We start from the raw sequence: 22,519 nt of genomic DNA, 5'->3' as shown, positions 1-22,519 counted from the left end.
TGGGTAATGAGGCTTAGCAGTAAGGGGAGGGGTAATTATCTAATGTATCCCATAATAACCCACCCCCAGAGCTTCCCCCACAGCAAGGGCTTCCAGGAAATATGACACAAGAATCAAAAAAGTGCAGACACTTTAACTTTTGGTCTGTTTTTCATATAAACTCATGGTTCCAAAAATCACTTCGTTCCACTCACCCCAAGACAAGGATGGGTATCAGCTGCAACATTGGATTTATTGGGGGTAAAAAGGCAAATCTTGTTCTAGTCGGGGAGACTTTGCCTGTTGTTTCCAGCTGATATGTAAGGGGGTAAATCATGATTTAAAGGGGATATAAACCCAACCATGATGCTGATGCTATAAAGGTTACCAAAGAAAATAATTATGGATGTAAGAAAATTCCCCAATGAGAATTCTACTATTAAATAACTTCATTATAAATGCAGGAGAAGTGACCAATGAGAATGCTGATTCCCTGTGTCCGGCCCCTTGCTGGTACCTTACATATAGAGATAATGATGGCATTTTCCCGTCATTATATGGCACAGGAATCAGACATGGGGATAAAGGGACAGACTTGTTCAGTGCTGGGAAACTGTGCTTATTGCTCCCAACTCCAATTGCAGGAACAGAGAACAGGGAGCCGGATTTACTCACATCAGCTGGGATTCTCATTGGAGGATTCTTTTGCATATTAACGCATTAGTGGCACAATATGGCCGCCCACACTGGGAGCCCCTCCTGTTGCTGGGGGATAGTGCCCATAGGGGCATTTGTTGTGCAAATTGGTATTGTTTCCCCCCATCCAGAGTGTGGGCTCTATTAACCCTGCACTTCCCAAGGCAGGTTTAATAGATAGGTGCCCTTTAAAGAGAATAGAAGTAAAAATCAAGATTGTGTTTCGGTTGCAGGACTGAAATCTGTTGGAATAGACAGAAATATACAGAAAGATTCAGGCAAATAAAGGCTTCTTTTCCTTGAATTGTTACTGGTATTGTCATTCATTGTTGCCCCGGTGACTGACCCGCCCCTTTGTGGGTCAGCGATGGTTTCACCCGTGGATGAAGGGGCAGTTACACCGGATTCTCTTGGACAAAGCAAGTTTTAAATAACGGACGTGTGTTGTGTCTAAATGCGGCTCCCTGTAACCACTACTCCGTAAGAGGGAGGAGCTCGGCGGCTGGAATTGGCCAATAATATTGACTATAATGGGCAATAATAAATCTATACACTGTACTCATACACAGAGCTGTGGGAGCCGGCCAGGCGGCTCTAATAGCAGAACAATATGATGTTCCATATGGATCCAATTAAACCCACTTTGTGCCCATCTAATGATGTGTGTGCCATGATTCCTTCCGAGCCAAGAACAGAGAGTATGGAATCTCAGGGCAAAATCTGCTAAGTCCAGTCCAGCCATCGGCCTTTATTACTCGCACGGGCGAGAGCCACAAATATCACCTTAAGGAACTGGCGGCGCCTCGGTGCTGGAAAACTGATGTCACCGGGGGGCGAGGGGGGGCGAGGGGGGAGCGCGTTTGGGCCAAGTCTCTTCTACTGAATTAAAGGGAAGAGAAAAAGTCTTAGTAGCAGATGTGCAAATCCATTAGCTTCTCCCTACGTAGACTGGGCCCCAGAACTCTCTGAGCTCCCTAGGTTTGGGAGGGGTAGGAGCATTCTGATTACAGGGTGAAATAACAAGGTTACAGATATATAGAAACATTGGGGTAACAGTCACCCCGCTATAGTTCCAGGGGTACCCAGGGCACAAATAAGCACCCCAAATCCCCCCCTAACTGGCCTTCAGGCTGGGCCCCCTTAGCCCATAACAAGGTTACAGATATATAGAAACATTGGGGTAACAGTCACCCCGCTATAGTTCCAGGGGTACCCAGGGCACAAATAAGCACTCACCCCAAATCCCCCCTAACTGGCCTTCAGGCTGGGCCCCCTTAGCCCATAACAAGGTTACAGATATATAGAAACAATTGGGGTAACAGTCACCCCGCTATAGTTCCAGGGGTACCCAGGGCACAAATAAGCACTCACCCCAAATCCCCCCTAACTGGCCTTCAGGCTGGGCCCCCTTAGCCCATAACAAGGTTACAGATATATAGAAACATTGGGGTAACAGTCACCCCGCTATAGTTCCAGGGTACCCAGGGCACAAATAAGCACTCACCCCAAATCCCCCCCTAACTGGCCTTCAGGCTGGGCCCCCTTAGCCCATAAACAAGGTTACAGATATATAGAAACATTGGGGTAACAGTCACCCCGCTATAGTTCCAGGGGTACCCAGGGCACAAATAAGCACTCACCCAAATCCCCCCTAACTGGCCTTCAGGCTGGGCCCCTTAGCCCATAACAAGGTTACAGATATATAGAAACATTGGGGTAACAGTCACCCCGCTATAGTTCCAGGGGTACCAGGGCACAAATAAGCACTCACCCCAAATCCCCCCCTAACTGGCCTTCAGGCTGGGCCCCCTTAGCCCATAACAAGGTTACAGATATATAGAAACATTGGGGTAACAGTCACCCCGCTATAGTTCCAGGGGTACCCAGGGCACAAATAAGCACTCACCCCAAATCCCCCCCTAACTGGCCTTCAGGCTGGGCCCCCTTAGCCCATAACAAGGTTACAGATATATAGAAACATTGGGAGGTAACAGTCACCCCGCTATAGTTCCAGGGTACCCAGGGCACAAATAAGCACTCACCCCAAATCCCCCCCTAACTGGCCTTCAGGCTGGGCCCCCTTAGCCCATAACAAGGTTACAGATATATAGAAACATTGGGGGTACAGTCATCCCGCTATAGTTCCAGGGGTACCCAGGGCACAAATAAGCACTCACCCCAAATCCCCCCCTAACTGGCCTTCAGGCTGGGCCCCCTTAGCCCATAATAAGGTTACAGCAATAATCATGCCTCAGTTTGATCTCATTGGCTATGATACTGCCGTTATGCAAAGCTCACCTGTATTTGCGCTTAACCAAAAGCCAGCTGAGCAGACTGGGGGGTGCCATACACAGCCTGGGGGCACCATACACAGCCTGGGGGTGCCATACAGACTGGGGGTTCCATACACAGCCTGTTTATAATAGTGAGACACAAACTCTGAGCTCAGTGTCAGTCACTTTGCATCCTGGGAAGGAACATAGTGTTTGTGCAGAGGTTCCCCTGTACATGTTGTTCTGCCTATACACCTACTGGCACAGTTTGGCCTCTCCCCGTGTGTAATGCACACACACCCCCATGCGCAGTGGCAGTATCATAGCCAATGAGGTCAAACTGAGGCATGATTATTGCTAATGGGGCAGGGGCAGGGGCAGGGGCAGGGGCAGGGGCAGGGGCAGGGGCAGGGGCAGGGGCAGGGGCAGGGGCAGGGGCAGGGGCAGGGGCAGGGGCAGGGGCAGGGGCAGGGGCTCCGGCTCCGGCTCCGTGTTCCGTGTTCCGTGTTCCCATTAGGGGAGAGCTGCTGGCTTATTTTTGGTTGGGGGCTTCGCACATGCTCTTTATGCCCAATCATGCTTCACTTCTTTGCTACAGCCATTAGGTGGGCGGGAGGTATTTTGCTTTTATTGCTGCCAGCTGGAGCCTTACCAAGGCGATTAATGGCATTGCACCCACACACTTCTGCACCCTTTTGTGTTTGATTTGTGCACCCTGTATAGGTGTCATAGTCCTCTGGGCTTGACCCTAGGCCCAGACTTGGTGGGTCTCACCCTAGCTTTGGCGAAGGTGGATCTGCCCCCACATGTTGTTCATTGGAGAAAGCCTTGGGCACGTGGGCATCGGAGCTAGTACCTGAGCTGGCCCCAAGTTTGAGGATCCTCGTTCTATGGTATATAAGTGACAGAATTAACTTATTTTTATATTTAATTAAGAATTTAATGCTTTTAAATAATTGCGCTGAATTCAGTGTCTGTAAGTTCTTCCTGTGATTCTATCCTTTGTAACAAGGGGGAAAGAAAAGTCCCACAATAAGGATTCAGCTAAAGTCTCGCCCCAAGCTCAAAGTGTCAGAGCAGGACTGGAGTTATTTAGGGAGCAGCCAGACAGGACTGTGATTGGTTGGCTTGTGTGCATGTTTATTAGGGAACAGGCAGTGACTAGAGCCGCAGGCAAGAAGTTGACAAAAACAGAATTATAGATGCAAGAAAACTCACCAATGAGAATTCTACTGACCAAAAACTTCATTATAAATGCAGAAGAAGTGACCAATGAGAATGCTGATTCCCTGTGTCCGGCCCCTTGCTGGTACCTTACATATAGAGATAATGATGGCATTTTCCCGTCATTATATGGCACAGGAATCAGACATGGGGATAAAGGGACAGACTTGTTCAGTGCTGGGAAACTGTGCTTATTGCTCCCAACTCCAATTGCAGGAACAGAGAACAGGGAGCCGGATTTACTCACATCAGCTGGGATTCTCATTGGGGGAATACTGTGCATAGTAATGCAGCCGCTGGCCCTGGGGGGCGGGGAAATGTTTCATTAAACAAAAACTCTAAACCCCACATTACATTACAGGGCAACACAGGAACCAGTGCAGGCTGCATATTGTGATTCTTATTATTAATCAGCTTCTATGGCAGATATTACCTGACGTGTTGTTTTGATAATTTACTACGTTCCCTAAGCTCCGCCTCCCAACAGCCGCCCAGAGCCCACTGAGCATGTGCAAGCCCTAAATCTTAACAAGATGGTGTAACAAAGTAACAAGATGGCGGCCCCCTTTGGACAAATTTAAAAAGCATAAATCATTAGTTTAATTAGGCTTCTCAGCCCCTGGGCTTGGGCAGTAAGTTCTGAATGTTTATATTTATGTTCAGGATACACAATACAGCATTTCTAATGATTTTTAATCATTAACAACTGAGTAACGTTTGGTTGAGCCGCGCTGTGCCGCAGGGTTTGCTTCCCCTTTAAAACAAAGAGTCAGAATGGGCTGCGTGGGCTCTCTCTGAGCTTAACCCTTGTTGTACCGAAGGCAAATGGGCAGGTAAAGCCCCAATAGCGAGAGAAGCGTTAATCACCCAATGACATCAAACGTGACATTTCGCTCGGTGACTCGGAATTTGGCAGCCAATCGGCAAGCGCTGAGATACTGGTGAGAAGTCTGAGACACGAGGAGTCGTTAACACTTTCCCGGCAGAGAGAAATGCGAGTGATTTATTACTAAATTTCCCACAATGCCGATAGCAAATGATTCCCAGTCGCTGGGGGATTCCAGCCGGGGGGGCTGCTCAGAGTTAGGGGTCCGGTCCGATTCCCGGTGATTCATGGGAACATTTGATGTGGCTTTGTGTGCGGAACTTGGAGCAACATGTGAAACATTCACGTCTTTTCTCTTTATTCTCATCATTCCATGTGGTTCAGATCAGAACTGCCCGTCTGGGACTCTCGCCTGGCAGCCAGAAATCCCTTTGGCTTTGCCCACCAACACTGACCCGAATGTACCCTTACCCTTACCCAGTGCCCCCATCTCACTAACAGCCCCCTGCCCAGTGCCCGCCCATATATCACCCCAATAATATAGATTTTCTGCCATCTCCCATATTGCCCTTGTAATATGGAAGTCTGTGGGCAGCAGCGGGCAAGGGAGAAGAACATCATGAGTCTGTGGGCAGCAGCGGACAAGGGAGAAGAACATTATGAGTCTGTGGGCAGCAGCGGGCAAGGGAGAAGAACATCATGAGTCTGTGGGCAGCAGTGGGCAAGGGAGAAGAACATCATGAGTCTGTGGGCAGCAGCGGGCAAGGGAGAAGAACATTATGAGTCTGTGGGCAGCAGCGGGCAAGGGAGAAGAACATCATGAGTCTGTGGGCAGCAGTGGGCAAGGGAGAAGAACATCATGAGTCTGTGGGCAGCAGCAGGCAAGGGAGAAGAACATCATGAGTCTGTGGGCAGCAGTGGGCAAGGGAGAAGAACATCATGAGTCTGTGGGCAGCAGCGGGCAAGGGAGAAGAACATTATGAGTCTGTGGGCAGCAGTGGGCAAGGGAGAAGAACATCATGAGTCTGTGGGCAGCAGCGGGCAAGGGAGAAGAACATTATGAGTCTGTGGGCAGCAGCAGGCAAGGGGAAGAACATCATGAGTCTGTGGGCAGCAGCGGGCAAGGGAGAAGAACATCATGAGTCTGTGGGCAGCAGCGGGCAAGGGAGAAGAACATTATGAGTCTGTGGGCAGCAGCGGGCAAGGGAGAAGAACATTATGAGTCTGTGGGCAGCAGCAGGCAAGGGAGAAGAACATCATGAGTCCTGTGGGCAGCAGCGGGCAAGGGAGAAGAACATCATGAGTCTGTGGGCAGCAGCGGGCAAGGGAGAAGAACATTATGAGTCTGTGGGCAGCAGCGGGCAAGGGAGAAGAACATTATGAGTCTGTGGGCAGCAGCGGGCAAGGGAGAAGAACATCATGAGTCTGTGGGCAGCAGCGGGCAAGGGAGAAGAACATCATGAGTCTGTGGGCAGCAGCGGGCAAGGGAGAAGAACATCATGAGTCTGTGGGCAGCAGCGGGCAAGGGAGAAGAACATCATGAGTCTGTGGGCAGCAGCGGGCAAGAGCAGGGTTACACCAGGCTCAGTTTGTAGGTTGCCCAAAGTGCGGCTAAAGTGGCCAATCACAAACTGGGCCGAGTGTCCCAGAACCGGGCGATGAGTTTGATCCGTAACATAATCTGGAGCCGGTAGAACAAACCCCTGGAAGGAGCAGTTAGAGAGGAAATTTGCACTTGGGATCTGGATCCCATTTGGGTCGGACACAGAAATCATCTCAGCGGGAACTGGAAATTGTGCGCAAACAGATTGCCAATTACGGCTCGGCTAATGCCTTCCACCTGCGGCTCCCAAATTGCCCATAAAGCCAACGCCAGTTTATTTTATGGACACAAAAGTGTTATTAGTGGGGTTATTAGGGGCTTATTGGGGGGGTTATTGGGGGGTTATTAGGGGGGTTATTAGGGGGGTTATTAGTGGGGTTATTAGGGGGGTTATTGGGGGGTTATTAGGGGGGTTATTAGTGGGTTATTAGGGGGGTTATTGGGGGGGGTTATTAGGGGGTTTATTAGGGGGGTTATTAGGGGGGTTATTAGTGGGGTTATTAGGGGGGTTATTGGGGGGTTATTAGGGGGTTATTAGGGGGTTATTGGGGGGTTATTAGAGGGTTATTAGGGGGGTTATTAGGGGGGTTATTAAGGGGGTTATTGGGGGTTATTAGCGGGTTATTAAGGGGGGTTATTAGCGGGTACTGGGCAGACAATCTGTGCTCTTTATTGTATGGCAAGAAGCCCTCACGTTGGCACTGGGCTGTATGAAGTCACTGATTTTACCCCCGGGCACCATGAGGGGGCGCCAGCGCAGAACGACAGAAAGAGAATCCATTTGGGAGCACAGAGAGGGGCAGGTTTGTATTCTTGAGGAGGAGACATGGGGGGGACATGGGGGGGACATGGAGGAGACATGGGGGGGCATGGGGGAAACTGGGCAGCAAAATGGAGAATCAAATTCAATGCTGATGAGTGCACTTTGGAAGAAACAGCATAATGCAAGTTAAATGGGAGTGAGTTGGGGGAATTTGTGGATAACAAGCTGTGTAACTCCAGGCAGTGTCATTCTGTGGCTACTAAAATTATGGCACATAGGGATTCCCCTGTACTAAGCACAATTCAGCAGGAACAGCCCCCTAAGTTTGCCCATAGCCTGTACAGAGAGATACCATAAAACTATGGCACATAGGGATTCCCCTGTACTAAGCACAATTCAGCAGGAGCAGCCCCTAAGTTTGCTCATAGCCTGTACAGAGAGATACCATAAAACTATGGCACATAGGGATTCCCCTGTACTAAGCACAATTCAGCAGGAACAGCCCCCTAAGTTTGCCCATAGCCTGTACAGAGAGATACCATAAAACTATGGCACATAGGGATTCCCCTGTACTAAGCACAATTCAGCAGGAACAGCCCCCTAAGTTTGCTCATAGCCTGTACAGAGAGATACCATAAAACTATGGCACATAGGGATTCCCCTGTACTAAGCACAATTCAGCAGGAACAGCCTCCTAAGTTTGCTCATAGCCTGTACAGAGAGATACCATAAAACTATGGCACATAGGGATTCCCCTGTACTAAGCACAGTTCAGCAGGAACAGCCCCCTAAGTTTGCCCATAGCCTGTACAGAGAGATACCATAAAACTATGGCACATAGGGATTCCCCTGTACTAAGCACAATTCAGCAGGAACAGCCCCCTAAGTTTGCTCATAGCCTGTACAGAGAGATACCATAAAACTATGGCACATAGGGATTCCCCTGTACTAAGCACAATTCAGCAGGAACAGCCCCTAGATACAATTCACAGTGGTTATGGAATTGTGTATCAATAGGACTGAAATTTGCCATAAAAAAGAGACAGACGCAGCGGCAGAAGAGCGAGGATATTTATTGGGCACCTGCCTGTGCTTGGCACATATAAACAGAGTGCGGAGCAGTTATTTATACACAATATGTATATTACACAGCCGATTGCCTCTCTATGCACTTAAATACACGTATCTACAACACATCCAAACACAAATAGCTTTCTACCATCGTTTGCATTTCCACACAATTTGAATGAAATTCCATGTTATTTAATAGGAGCCGGGGGGCCCCACAAACGCGCTCTGATTGTCTGGGGGGCCCCACAAACGCGCTCGGATTGTCCGGGGGGCCCCACAAACGCGCTCGGATTGTCCGGGGGGCCCCACAAACGCGCTCGGATTGTCCGGGGGGCCCCACAAACGCGCTCGGATTGTCCGGGGGGCCCCACAAAAGTGCTCTGATTGTCCGGGGGGCCCCACAAACGCGCTCGGATTGTCCGGGGGGCCCCACAAACGCGCTCGGATTGTCCGGGGGGCCCCAAAAACACGCTCGGATTGTCCGGGGGGCCCCACAAACGCGCTCGGATTGTCCGGGGGGCCCCGCCGAGAGCCATTGGGTGTCACTGGGAATAACGAGACGCTGTGGCCTTTAATGAGCGGAAGGACTGAAGGAAAAGCAATGAGCTAACGATGAAACAATTCCATGTCATTAATTGCTGATAGCAACGCTCTTTCCCCTGGGTCACAAGACGGAACGGGCCAATCCCTGGCAGCGACTGCTCTGGGCTGGGGCAGCGCCACGCGTGGAGATCGGACTGGGGCACAATATTAATATAAATACAGTTTTTTATTAATTCATAAACAATAACATTTCTCTGGGATGAGTAACAAATACTAGCAGTGGTATTAATGCTCTGCCAGGCAGTGTCCGCCATCTTTAAAGGGCAAATACACCTAGGGGTACCACCTCTCCTGCATGGAAACTCCGGGCAGGGAGGCGTGGCATGATGTCACAGGGCGGGGCATCGGCATCACCGGGTGGGAGCACTGATGTCACAGGGATGGGGCTATGACACGGCAATTGGCGATCGGCCAATAAACGCATCAATCTTGGAGAATCCTGCCCTGTTTTCCAGATTGGGAAAACCAGGCAGGCAGTTTTGACCTGGACAGACCTACCGAAAACCGGGCCATCCGGGTCAGAACCAGACAGGTGGCAGGAGTTATTTGTAAATGTAATCGCTATCGAAATGACTGTCGTCTGTCTCTGTCTGTCTCTGTCTGTCTCTGTCTGTCTCTGTCTGTCTCTGTCTGTCTCTTTCAATCCCTTCCACCGCTTTCCCCGACGGCCCCTATCATTGTAATGGGAGGCAGCTCTTTCTCCATCTAAGACTCCACTTCCCACAATGCCCTGCATGTTCCGTGATCAAAGGGACAGTTGCAAGGCATTGTGGGACGTGGAGTCTCGTCTGGGACTAGATACTGGTTCTGTAGTCTGGCAGTCGGGGGAATAGGTAGAGAGGGCAGGCAGAAAGTCCTTTTAATTGGAATTTAATGTCCAAATGATTGAAATGTACTAATTAATGCCTACTAGAATAATTATGTTCATATAGAGACGGTTCTGTACGGACCTTTATGGACCTTTATGGACCAACTGTTCTACCCATGTCCTTTGCTTTCGATTTGCTTTTATCCTTCCTGATGTTCCCTGGATCCCCCATGCCCTCTGGGAAATTCACCTTTGGCCGTAGGATAAACCGATATTACTTGTGTATCTCACCCTATCACGTACGGTGCCCATAAGCCCATTCATACCATTGGGTAAAGCCTTTCAGCAGTTGGGGGGCACCATGATCAGTTGGGGGGCACCATGATCAATAAAGCACTCGACTATCATTCCTTATGTGCCGGGCTCTCTCCCTTACATTATACACAAATATTGTCCCTTAATCTACTGGGGGGCTAGACAAGGCTGCTTGAAACATGGGGGTCTTCAACCCATGGCCCCCAGTTTGCCCAAGATCTCAATAGACTTCTGTGTATGAATCCAATCTTTTATATTCATCTCCTCAAACACAGAGGAACATTGGCCGACACCACAGGACGTTACTGCGCTAGTGGGGCAATGGAATGGCCACCTAAGGGTGAGTCCCAGGCTAATGGGAATAATGGGGAGCCCTTGGGGCCGGGGGAAGGAGTAGAGTTACCAAGACCAAAGCCTCATCCTAGACTAGAGTTAATGGGGTCACTAGAAGCAAAGGGTTCCATGAAGGGACCATGGTAAGGCCCAATCATAGGCAGATGGTTCTGTTTCAGATACCAGGATTGATGTTCTGTGGGCACGGGCATTGCATGTATGTTGCACCCCTGATACACGAGCATTGTATGTATGTTGCACCCCTGATACACGGGCATTGTATGTATGTTGCACCCCTGATACACGGGCATTGCATGTATGTTGGACCTGTGGGCCACATTCAAATGTAAAAAGAATTGGGGAGCAATACAAGCATGAAAAAACAGCCCTGGGGTGCCAAATAAGAGCTGTGATTGGCTATTTGGTACCCTCTATGTGGGACTGGCAGCCTATAGGAGGCTCTGTTTGGCAGTATTGCTGGGAATCTATTGAACCAAAACTTGCCTCCGAGTCAGGAATTCAAAAAGCCTAACTAGATTCCACATCTATTAAAAGCTTTGTAACAGTCACCCCGCTATATTTACTGGGGTACCCAGGGCACAAATAAGCACTCACCCCAAATCCCCCCCTAACTGGCCTTCAGGCTGGGCCCCCTTAGCCCATAACAAGGTTACAGATATATAGAAACATTGGGGTAACAGGCACCCCGCTATAGTTCCAGGGGTACCCAGGGCACAAATAAGCACTCACCCCAAATCCCCCCCTAACTGGCCTTCAGGCTGGGCCCCTTAGCCCATAACAAGGTTACAGATATATAGAAACATTGGGGTAACAGTCACCCCGCTATAGTTCCAGGGGTACCCAGGGCACAAATAAGCACTCACCCAAATCCCCCCTAACTGGCCCTTCAGGCTGGGCCCCCTTAGCCCATAACAAGGTTACAGATATATAGAAACATTGGGGTAACAGTCACCCCGCTATAGTTCCAGGGGTACCCAGGGCACCAATAAGCACCCAAATCCCCCCCTAACTGGCCTTCAGGCTGGGCCCCCTTAGCCCATAACAAGGTTACAGATATATAGAAACATTGGGGTAACAGTCACCCCGCTATAGTTCCAGGGGTACCCAGGGCACAATAAGCACTCACCCAAATCCCCCCTAACTGGCCTTCAGGCTGGGCCCCCTTAGCCCATAACAAGGTTACAGATATATAGAAACATTGGGGTAACAGTCACCCCGCTATAGTTCCAGGGGTACCCAGGGCACAAATAAGCACTCACCCCAAATCCCCCCCTAACAGTCTCGGTGTGACTAAATGGCTAAGGCACAGACAGGGGGTCTCGGTGTGACTAAATGGCTAAGGCACAGACAGGGGTCTCGGTGTGACTAAATGGTTAAGGCACAGACTGGGGGTCTCGGTGTGACTAAATGGTTAAGGCACAGACAGGGGGTCTCGGTGTGACTAAATGGCTAAGGCACAGACAGGGGTCTCGGTGTGACTAAATGGTTAAGGCACAGACAGGGGGTCTCGGTGTGACTAAATGGCTAAGGCACAGACAGGGGTCTCGGTGTGACTAAATGGCTAAGGCACAGACAGGGGGTCTCGGTGTGACTAAATGGCTAAGGCACAGACAGGGGGTCTCGGTGTGACTAAATGGCTAAGGCACAGACAGGGGGTCTCGGTGTGACTAAATGGTTAAGGCACAGACCAGGGGGTCTCGGTGTGACTAAATGGCTAAAGGCCACAGACAGGGGGTCTCGGTGTGACTAAATGGCTAAGGCACAGACAGGGGTCTCGGTGTGACTAAATGGCTAAGGCACAGACAGGGGGTCCTCGGTGTGACTAAATGGCTAAGGCACAGACAGGGGGTCTCGGTGTGACTAAATGGCTAAGGCACAGACAGGGGGTCTCGGTGGACTAAATGGCTAAGGGACAGACAGGGGGTCTCGGTGTGAGTAAATGGCTAAGGCACAGACAGGGGGTCTCGGTGTGACTAAATGGCTAAGGCACAGACAGGGGGTCTCGGGGGGTCTCGGTGTGAGTAAATGGCTAAGACACAGACAGGGGGTCTCGGTGTGACTAAATGGCTAAGGCACAGACAGGGGGTCTCGGTGTGACTAAATGGCTAAGGCACAGACAGGGGGTCTCGGTGTGACTAAATGGCTAAGGCACAGACAGGGGGTCTCGGTGTGAGTAAATGGCTAAGGCACAGACAGGGGGTCTCGGTGTGACTAAATGGCTAAGGCACAGACAGGGGGTCTCGGTGTGACTAAATGGCTAAGGCACAGACAGGGGGTCTCGGTGTGAGTAAATGGCTAAGGCACAGACAGGGGGTCTCGTGGCTAAATGCTAAGGCCAGCCAGGGGTCTGGGTGAGTAAATGGCTAAGGCACAGACAGGGGGTCTCGGTGTGACTAAATGGCTAAGGCACAGACAGGGGGTCTCGGTGTGACTAAATGGCTAAGGCACAGACTGGGGGTCTCAATGTGACTAAATGGCTTGGTTGCGGTGGGCTCACCTTCCTAAACGCCTAGGACTATGGGATATGGGAGAACATGGCAAGGTTGGTGCTCCCTGGCGCCCCCAGAGGAAGGACGGGGAAAGATGTAGTTCTGCCCTATGTTCCCCTGTGTATGGGTTTAGTATTTAGAACCGGTCTTTTTATGTTTCTGCTTAATTGATACCAAGGGACCAACTCAAGAGCAGCCTCTCGTTTCCTGGGTCTCCGCTGGGCACTAAGGGAACCTGAGCCTCCCCCTTTGCTCTTAGTGACCCTATAATTAATCTCATACATCAAACCCGTCTATACATTTACTGCTTTTGCCTTCAGCTCATTGGAGCAGTTCTAAGGATTCGAGTGGCCCATATCGGCTACTGTCCATCCGTCCAGCCGAGAGGAGCCACGGGGCCAAACCTGGAGACCTCCAAGAAGAAGTTTTCTACTGAGAAGTCTCTTTAGTGGATCTGGCGGTGCCTGTATATCCCATAATGCAGTGCACTTTGATTGACCATTAGAGCAGCCAACCAACATATGTGGGTCTCGCCGCAGTCCCACCTCCCCTACTGGAGGGACGTTCATCTTCGTGGGTTCAGTTTAGCGGAGGGGCCCATTGGCCAAAGACAGGCGGAAGGATCTAGATGAGGTGCTGGGTTGGTGCAACGTCTTGTGAGAATAAATAAGCCCCAGGGGCAGTGATGAAGGGTAAATGTTGGGTGATTATGAGACATATTGACTAAAGAGAGCGCTGACATTGAGACCAATGGCCAAAGTGGTAAATATTCCGATACCAGATATGCAATTGGGCTCCTTTAATCATCCCAGGAGACTGCAAGTCAAGGCCTCCCCGCTTGGAGCTTCCATCCATGAAGGCACTTTGGTTCCTACGTCCCTTGTCCCCATTTAGACCATATGAACCGACATTTGTGATGATGATCCTGGGACTGATCCATATTGTCTGCTGTCACAGGCGTTGGCTGCCTGCTGATTGGCCGAAGGGCTGCCAATCATGTGCATTGCATCCATCCCCGTGGAGAGGTACTGCCTGTCCCCAAACGGACCATTAGATGGAGAGGAGCAGAGTAAAGTGCCTTGAGGTGCTGACAGTTTCTCGGGACTCGCCGCCAAGCGGGGAGATGACGGGAAATTGTATCCGTAGAGATTGTAGGGGTTGTGAAGAGAAAACGCATTGTAGGAGCTCTGCTGCATATGGCCGCCCCCAAACATGTGGGAGGAGGAGGAGCCGGAGGAGGGGTTTCCTGCTTGCATCACATACTGAAATTGTGACGTTGGGTATGACCCCAGCTGGCCACTGTATGTATCCATCTTGCTGTTGCTAGGCAAGGAAGATGGCGTCGGCATCCCAGAGATCAATGATGAAGTCCTTTGTGGCATAAAGCTCTCGGGGGCCTGGGTCCCGGAGGGGTTGCCACTCTGAAGCCGGTTATAGCCATTGTCACTGAGGCCGGCGTAGCTCTGCAGGGCCGCCATGTTGCTGCGGGCGCAGGCCGGATACTCAGAGAGGTTGAGGTTGCACAGCTGGTTCTCCCGGCAGCCGACATTGAAAGAGTTGGGGGTCAGGTGGAAGGTGGGCGGGGAGCATGATGGGGACAGAAGGTGGGAGGAGGCTGAAGGCGACGGGGTCCCAGTGCTGGAGGTTGTAGGAGATGTCCCGGTGCTTCCTCCTGGGAAAGAAAGACAATCAATGAGCAACAGGAAGGGGGATGGGGTGCAAGTAAACTATCACCATCACATTCCCATCGGGGTGTCACCACACTATCACCATCACATTCCCATCGGGGTGTCACCACACTATCACCATCACATTCCCATCGGGGTTCCACCAAACTATCACCATCACATTCCCATCGGGGTTCCACCAAACTATCACCATCACATTCCCATCGGGGTGCAACCAAACTATCACCGTCACATTCCCATCGGGGTGTCACCAAAGTATCACCATCACATTCCCACCGGGGTGTCACCAAACTATCACCATCACATTCCCATTGGGGTGTCACCAAAGTATCACCATCACATTCCCACCGGGGTGTCACCAAACTATCACCATCACATTGCCACCGGGGTGTCACCACACTATCACCATCACATTCCCATCAGGGTGTCACCAAACTAGCAATCACATTCCAATCGGGGTGTCACCAAACTATCACCATCACATTCCCATCGGGGTGTCACCACACTATCACCATCACATTCCCATCGGGGTGTCACCAAACTATCACCATCACATTCCTATTGGGGTGTCACCACACTATCACCATCACATTCCCATTGGGGTGTCACCACACTATCACCATCACATTCCCATCGGGGTATCACCAAACTATCACCATCACATTCCCACTGGGGTGCCCCTAACAGTAACAACCCATTCCTTCTGCTAAATTAGCTCCTCCCAGAGAAGGCCTGTCCGTCTAAAGGTCACTTAGCTCAGCCCCGCCCCAGAGGAACCATGAGGTTCTAAATGCCACTCACTGCTGGCAGTCATTTTCCAATCTTATGAGACCTAACTCCAGCAACAATATGGGAACCTTCCCAGAAGAGAAGGGGCAGTTATAGCAGCAAAAGGAGGGGCAACTGCATATTAACCCCTTCATTTTGGACATGAGATGTTGGGGTCCAGGGTGTGTAGCCTTCGGGGCAGGCTCTGGGTTCCGTGCCATTGATGATATATATACACACTTACATAGGATTCTGATAGGCGGAACATTTGGCTGTGATTCTGGATCAGAACCCGTATGTAATGCGGTGGGAGAACAAAGCCCCTGATTTGCGATGGGATCAACGCGCCGCGCGTTCCTGCCTATCAGAACCCCAGGTACTCGGAGCACTCAGCGCCTGAGCCCCCATAAATCCCCCTCTCGGCACCTCTCCGCCTGGTACTTTCTATGGGGGTTTTTCATCTCTAACTGAAACCAGTGGATTAGAGGCTCAGCTGCTCCGCAGATGAAAGTCAAGAACCCAAACAAATGTAATTCTCCTGTATCTGGAGCTTATTTGGGTGGGGGTTAAGCTCACCTTGCTGCTTCTGCATGGTTGTAAAATCTTCAAAGGTAAGGGTCCGGACCGGGGGTCTCCAGAAGGCGTACGTCTCCATGATGGCCTCCAGGCCGGTCCTAAGGGGCAAGAGAGAGAGAGATGAGGCAAATGGGAAACAGACAACGGGGCGGCGGGGGGATCCCCTGACTGGGAGAGGGATTCCCCCATGTAGGTCTGACATTGGGTCGGGTTTGGTTCTAATGGTTCTATGGCTTCTCATAGGGTATAATACCGGGCTCAGCTGAAAGGGTTATTACTATGACCAGGGCTGTCCAACTGGAGGCCCCTGGGCCAGATGTGGCCCTCCGAAGTGTTTCAGTGGCCCCCAGTCTGCTCAAGGGCTCCATAGACTTCACTATATGACGCCATTATTTTCATTTAATCTGGAAACAATCGTCCCACTACATGTAATAAGTTGGTCAGTACTGCTCCGGGTTGGACTGGGCCCCCGTGGCCCCGGCTCGATCCCCACAGGGTGCTCCCCTGAGCCGTCGGTTTCCCTCCCCCGATGCGCTTAAGTAAAATTTTTACGCGCTCGGCGGAGGGGATTGGACAGGTGGTGGGGGATCCTGGGGGGGGGGGAGAAGGCCCATTGAGGGGTGCAGGCAGTAGCTGCAGTGGGCCCTGTACCCCCCATCCTGACCCTGGTTCTGCTCAAGGCTAAAAGGGGCCCAAGTATAATTGTTTTGTATAGGCCGAGTAGCCTGTAGCGCCCCCAGGGGGCCGGAGGAACTGACATGGGGGGAGAGGGCCCATTGAGGGGTGCAGGGGCCCCTGAGGCAGTAGCCCCAGTGGGCCCTGTACCCCCCATTCTGACCCTGGTACTGCTCTAGGCTAAAACGGGCCCAAATATAATTGTTTTGTATAGGCCGAGTAGCCTGTAGCGCCCCCAGGGGGCCGGAGGAACTGACATTCAGCCAATTCCAAGCAGCAGCTACATTGGCCAATCGCAGAGTTTGTATTATTCTGCTGCTATACAATTATATCCTTTATTACAGGCCCAACAAGCGCTGTATCAGGGGCCAAAGGAAACCCCCCCGGGGGTTCATACATAAATATAAATAACACATCAGGACTCCCGGGGCAGAGCTCACTGTCGGCTCCTCGGTACATTTGGATCCGTTTAGACGGTGTTTTGTACATTTAATGGGAATGAGAAATGCGTCGTTTCATCTCTTCCCCGTGTCTCAGCGCTGCACATTTTTAATATCGAGCAATAAATCAAATTCCTCTATTGTATGTAAAATGGAACAAGATGTCGTGCATTTCTGTATAATGGAACCCACATGGGTTGGCTGTGCGGCCCGCGTCGGCCGGGGGGGTCGGGGACAGTCGCCCCAATGTTGGGCCTTTGTGTCTGGGTCGCACCCTGCAGCTAACTGTCACTTCCCTTCGAATTCTGTCAGCCCCATAGTAACTGTAGTGTTGTTTAAAGGGAAACTAAACCCAAATGTAACATTTCTGTGACTAAATGTAATTTGGAGAGAAATCCCTTTGGGCTCAGTGTGTGGAGCCTTCTGAGTATGAATTTGTTTTACCCCCCCCCCCCCCCACTGATCATTAACAGCGGCAGCTCTCCTGTCAGTGAAAGGGTTAAAGAGACACCACGGGGGCATCTCACTCATTTTTACGAGACAGCACCCAGCGCTGATAGCATGGGAGTGTCACCCTATAAAGCTCCCAAAATAAATGTTCCCTCTCTGCTTCTTGTCTGTGTCTGAAATTATACATCATCTGCCCCGGGGAACTCTGGGTATCACTCATGTATTATACGGGATACTGTACCCCCTACTGTAAATGATAAGGATATTAGCAGTCACTGAGGGGTTCTGTGCCCATATAAAGGCACAAGGCTGCAGGCTGAGTTATACAGGGAACTCTGAGTATCACTCATGTATTATACGGGATAATGTACCCCCTACTGTAAATGATAAGGATATTAGCAGTCACTGAGGGGTTCTGTGCCCCCCATATAAAGGCACAAGGCTGCAGGCTGAGTTATACAGGGAACTCTGAGTATCACTCATGTATTATACGGGATACTGTACCCCCTACTGTAAATGATAAGGATATTAGCAGTCACTGAGGGGTTCTGTGCCCCCCATATAAAGGCACAAGGCTGCAGGCTGAGTTATACAGGGAACTCTGAGTATCACTCATGTATTATAAGGGATACTGTACCCCCTACTGTAAATGATAAGGATATTAGCAGTCACTGAGGGGTTCTGTGCCCCCCATATAAAGGCACAAGGCTGCAGGCTGAGTTATACAGGGAACTCTGAGTATCACTCATGTATGATAAGGGATAATGTACCCCCTACTGTAAATGATAAGGATATTAGCAGTCACTGAGGGGTTCTGTGCCCCCCATATAAAGGCACAAGGCTGCAGGCTGAGTTATACAGGGAACTCTGAGTATCACTCATGTATTATAAGGGATAATGTACCCCCTACTGTAAATGATAAGGATATTAGCAGTCACTGAGGGGTTCTGTGCCCCCCATATAAAGGCACAAGGCTGCAGGCTGAGTTATACAGGGAACTCTGAGTATCACTCATGTATTATAAGGGATAATGTACCCCCTACTGTAAATGATAAGGATATTAGCAGTCACTGAGGGGTTCTGTGCCCCCCATATAAAGGCACAAGGCTGCAGGCTGAGTTATACAGGGAACTCTGAGTATCACTCATGTATTATAAGGGATACTGTACCCCCTACTGTAAATGATAAGGATATTAGCAGTTCAAGTGAGTGATCTTTGTATTTATTTAATATATTTATATTTCTTTAAAGCTTCTGTGCAGACTTTTGTACAATACACAATGTGTCAATGTGGGAACACAGTATGGGGGGGTGTTAGTGAGGGGGCAGGAACGTGGGGGTTATATCAGTATCGGGGGGGGGTGGGTGTAACTGGATAGTGACACTGTGCTACACAGAAGGGAATGCAGAGAATGCCAGTTGTTCCGTGCGACACGCTCATCTCAATAGGAATTGTGGGTAAAACACTAAAAATGCCTGACGAGTGGGTCGGACACATCGCTGACAGGTGCCGCCGCCTCAGGGAAAGGATAAAACTCTTTTCCGAGAATTCTACATTCTATCCAGTCAGTAAATCAGCTATAAATCCCTTCTGTGTCTCACTGGGGTACGGGGCCCGCGTCTGGGGCCCCACGGAATTCTGGGACTGAGACCTATGGGGTTCCCATGTTCTGCTAAATGTGCTGAGCCCCCCAAACCCTAAATGTGCTGAGCCCCCCAAACTCTGTTGTTCAAGGAAGGGACCCTGACCCTAAATGTGCTGAGCCCCCCAAACTCTCTGTTGTTAGAGGAAGGGACCCTAACCCTAAATGTGCTGAGCCCCCCAAACTCTCTGTTGTTAGAGGAAGGGACCCTAACCCTAAATGTGCTGAGCCCCCCAAACTCTGTTGTTCAAGGAAGGGACCCTGACCCTAAATGTGCTGAGCCCCCCAAACTCTCTGTTGTTAGAGGAAGGGACCCTGACCCTAAATGTGCTGAGCCCCCCAAACTCTCTGTTGTTCGAGGAAGGGACCCTAAGCCTAAATGTTCTGAGCCCCCCAACCTGTCTGTTGTTCGAGGAAGGGAGCCTGACCCTAAATGTGCTGAGCCCCCCAAACTCTCTGTTGTTCAAGGAAGGGACCCTAACCCTAAATGTGCTGAGCCCCCCAAACTCTCTGTTGTTAGAGGAAGGGACCCTGACCCTAAATGTGCTGAGCCCCCCAAACTCTCTGTTGTTAGAGGAAGGGACCCTGACCCTAAATGTGCTGAGCCCCCCAACCTGTCTGTTGTTAGAGGAAGGGACCCTGACCCTAAATGTGCTGAGCCCCCCAACCTGTCTGTTGTTAGAGGAAGGGACCCTGACCCTAAATGTGCTGAGCCCCCCAAACTCTCTGTTGTTCGAGGAAGGGAGCCTGACCCTAAATGTGCTGAGCCCCCCAAACTCTCTGTTGTTCGAGGAAGGGAGCCTGACCCTAAATGTGCTGAGCCCCCCAACCTGTCTGTTGTTCGAGGAAGGGAGCCTGACCCTAAATGTGCTGAGCCCCCCAACCTGTCTGTTGTTCAAGGAAGGGACCCTAACCCTAAATGTGCTGAGCCCCCCAACCTGTCTGTTGTTCAAGGAAGGGACCCTAAGCCTAAATGTGCTGAGCCCCCCAACCTGTCTGTTGTTCAAGGAAGGGACCCTAACCCTAAATGTGCTGAGCCCCCCAACCTGTCTGTTGTTAGAGGAAGGGAGCCTGACCCTAAATGTGCTGAGCCCCCCAAACTCTCTGTTGTTAGAGGAAGGGACCCTGACCCTAAATGTGCTGAGCCCCCCAAACTCTCTGTTGTTAGAGGAAGGGAGCCTGACCCTAAATGTGCTGAGCCCCCCAAACTCTCTGTTGTTCAAGGAAGGGACCCTAACCCTAAATGTGCTGAGCCCCCCAAACTCTCTGTTGTTTGAGGAAGAGACCCCTAAATGTACTGAGCCCCCCAAGCTCTTTGGAAGGGATCTGGCACGTACCGGTTCCTCCCAGAGTCTCGGAATCCTTTGGCAAACGGGTTCCTATCAATCTTCAGTCTCGTGATCTGAAAGATGAAGGGAATTCATATGAAATCTCCGCGCAACTGGAAGTCATTAACGTATGAATTCATTTGTTGGATTTATTTGCATGAGAAACGCGGGTCCCGCTCTCACCTGTTGGTTCTGATAGGCTGTCACCGTGGTGAATACGGTTTCGGGGAAGCTGAAGGTCTTGACTCCGTCTCCGGTGGGGATGGGCTTGGTGGGGGACAAGTCACTGCTGAAGTCCTTGCGTATGACGTGGATGCGCGGCTGATACTTGTGCATAGAGTGCAAGATAATCTAGAACCAAACGTCCATCCCATGAGATAGATATATAACCCCCTCAGTAATATAATAAGGATATATTTTATATATATATAGTCTGAGTTCCACTCACATGACCCTGGTCATCCAGCTCAATCTAGAACCAAATGTCCATCCCATTAGATAGATATATAACCCCCCCCCCCCCGGTAATATGATAAGGATATATTAAATATATACTCACATGACCCTGGTCGTCCAGCTCATTGTTGGTGAGTTTCAATTTGTCAAAACTGACCACCTGTCTCATCCAAGTGTCCCCAGAGGCCAGAGAGTCCGGATGGACATACACTCGGGGCGGCACCGGGGAGTCGGCATTGCCAGCTACCATCCATTTGGAGCTGTGATAGACGTATCTGGGAAGGGGAACAGAAGGTCTTGTGATTGGGCCTCTCCAATTAAATTCAGAATGACAGATAAGGGGTTAATAAGAGTAATTGTATCTCAGTAACAACCCAACTGTGTGTGCGTGTGTGTAGGAGATCAGGCACAAAGTACAGGAATAGTGGCCTGAATAACAGCTATGTAATCTAGAACCCACACACACAGAGGTTGTGGCATCGAGAACCCATGTACAGAGATTGCAGCCGAGAACCTATTTAATAGACAGAGGAAGCAGACCCTGTGGTTGCAGGGGTTCTCAGGAGTGTGAAAGGCCAAGAAAGGTCCTAAGTAAGAACCAGTTTCAATATATCTTGGTGGAATAGGTCAACTGACCAATGATTTGGGGGCCCTAAATTGAATTTGCAGTGGGGCCCAGTAACATCAGTTAGGCCACTGTACAGAGGTTGCGGCATTAAGAACCCATGTACTGGGAACTATGAGCAGATATTCTGTCAGAAGAATCCAAGTCCAGAGACTGTAGGAAGAATATGAGTTGTGTAACCTAGAACCCACATACTGGAACTGTATTAATAGGAATCCATACACAGATACAATGTCTGGAACCACCATTGTACAGGGGCCTAGTTACAGGAATCCCACAATAAATCCCATGTACATGGATGGCCACATGAATAAGAGTTGGGTAACCTAGAACCCACATTGTGTCACTGAGAACCCACACACTGGAACTGTATTAATAGGAATCCATACACAGGTACTATGTCTGGAACAACCATTGTACAGGGGCCTAGTTACAGGAATCCTGCAATAAAACCCATGTACACAGAGGCCACATGAATAAGAGTTAGGTAACCTAGAACCCACGTTGTGTCACTGAGAACCCGCACACTGGAACTGTATTAATAGGGATCCATACACAGGTACTATGTCGGGAACAACCATTGTACAGGGGCCTAGTTACAGGAATCCTGCAATAAAACCCATGTACACAGAGGCCACATGAATAAGAGTTAGGTAACCTAGAACCCACGTTGTGTCACTGAGAACCCGCACACTGGAACTGTATTAATAGGGATCCATACACAGGTACTATGTCGGGAACAACCATTGTACAGGGGCCTAGTTACAGGAATCCTGCAATAAAACCCATGTACACGGATGGCCACATAAATAAGAGTTGGGTAACCTAGAACCCACGTTGTGTCACTGAGAACCCGCACACTGGAA

At 50.3% G+C, this 22,519-nt stretch overlaps 1 protein-coding gene across 1 annotated transcript in view; it reads right to left on the bottom strand.

The window, feature by feature from the left end:
• Nucleotides 1-13,292: 13,292 nt before the first annotated feature.
• The window catches only part of tbx15 (T-box 15), a 39,620-nt gene continuing 30,393 nt past the window's right edge, over nt 13,293-22,519 (bottom strand). Inside the window, exons 4-8 of the mRNA XM_031896428.1 lie at nt 21,132-21,303; nt 20,756-20,923; nt 20,582-20,646; nt 16,037-16,134; nt 13,293-14,676 (exon numbers count right to left, since the gene is read on the bottom strand). Coding sequence (XP_031752288.1) covers nt 13,895-14,676; nt 16,037-16,134; nt 20,582-20,646; nt 20,756-20,923; nt 21,132-21,303 — 1,285 coding nt within the window. The 3' untranslated portion in view covers nt 13,293-13,894. The remainder of the gene's footprint in view (nt 14,677-16,036; nt 16,135-20,581; nt 20,647-20,755; nt 20,924-21,131; nt 21,304-22,519) is intronic.

The sequence above is a fragment of the Xenopus tropicalis genome, chromosome 2, assembly GCF_000004195.4.
Source record: "Xenopus tropicalis strain Nigerian chromosome 2, UCB_Xtro_10.0, whole genome shotgun sequence".
Taxonomy (NCBI): Eukaryota; Metazoa; Chordata; class Amphibia; order Anura; family Pipidae; genus Xenopus; species Xenopus tropicalis.
The sequence above is the reverse complement of the archived record's forward strand: the minus strand, read 5'-3'. Positions and strand labels throughout refer to the sequence as shown.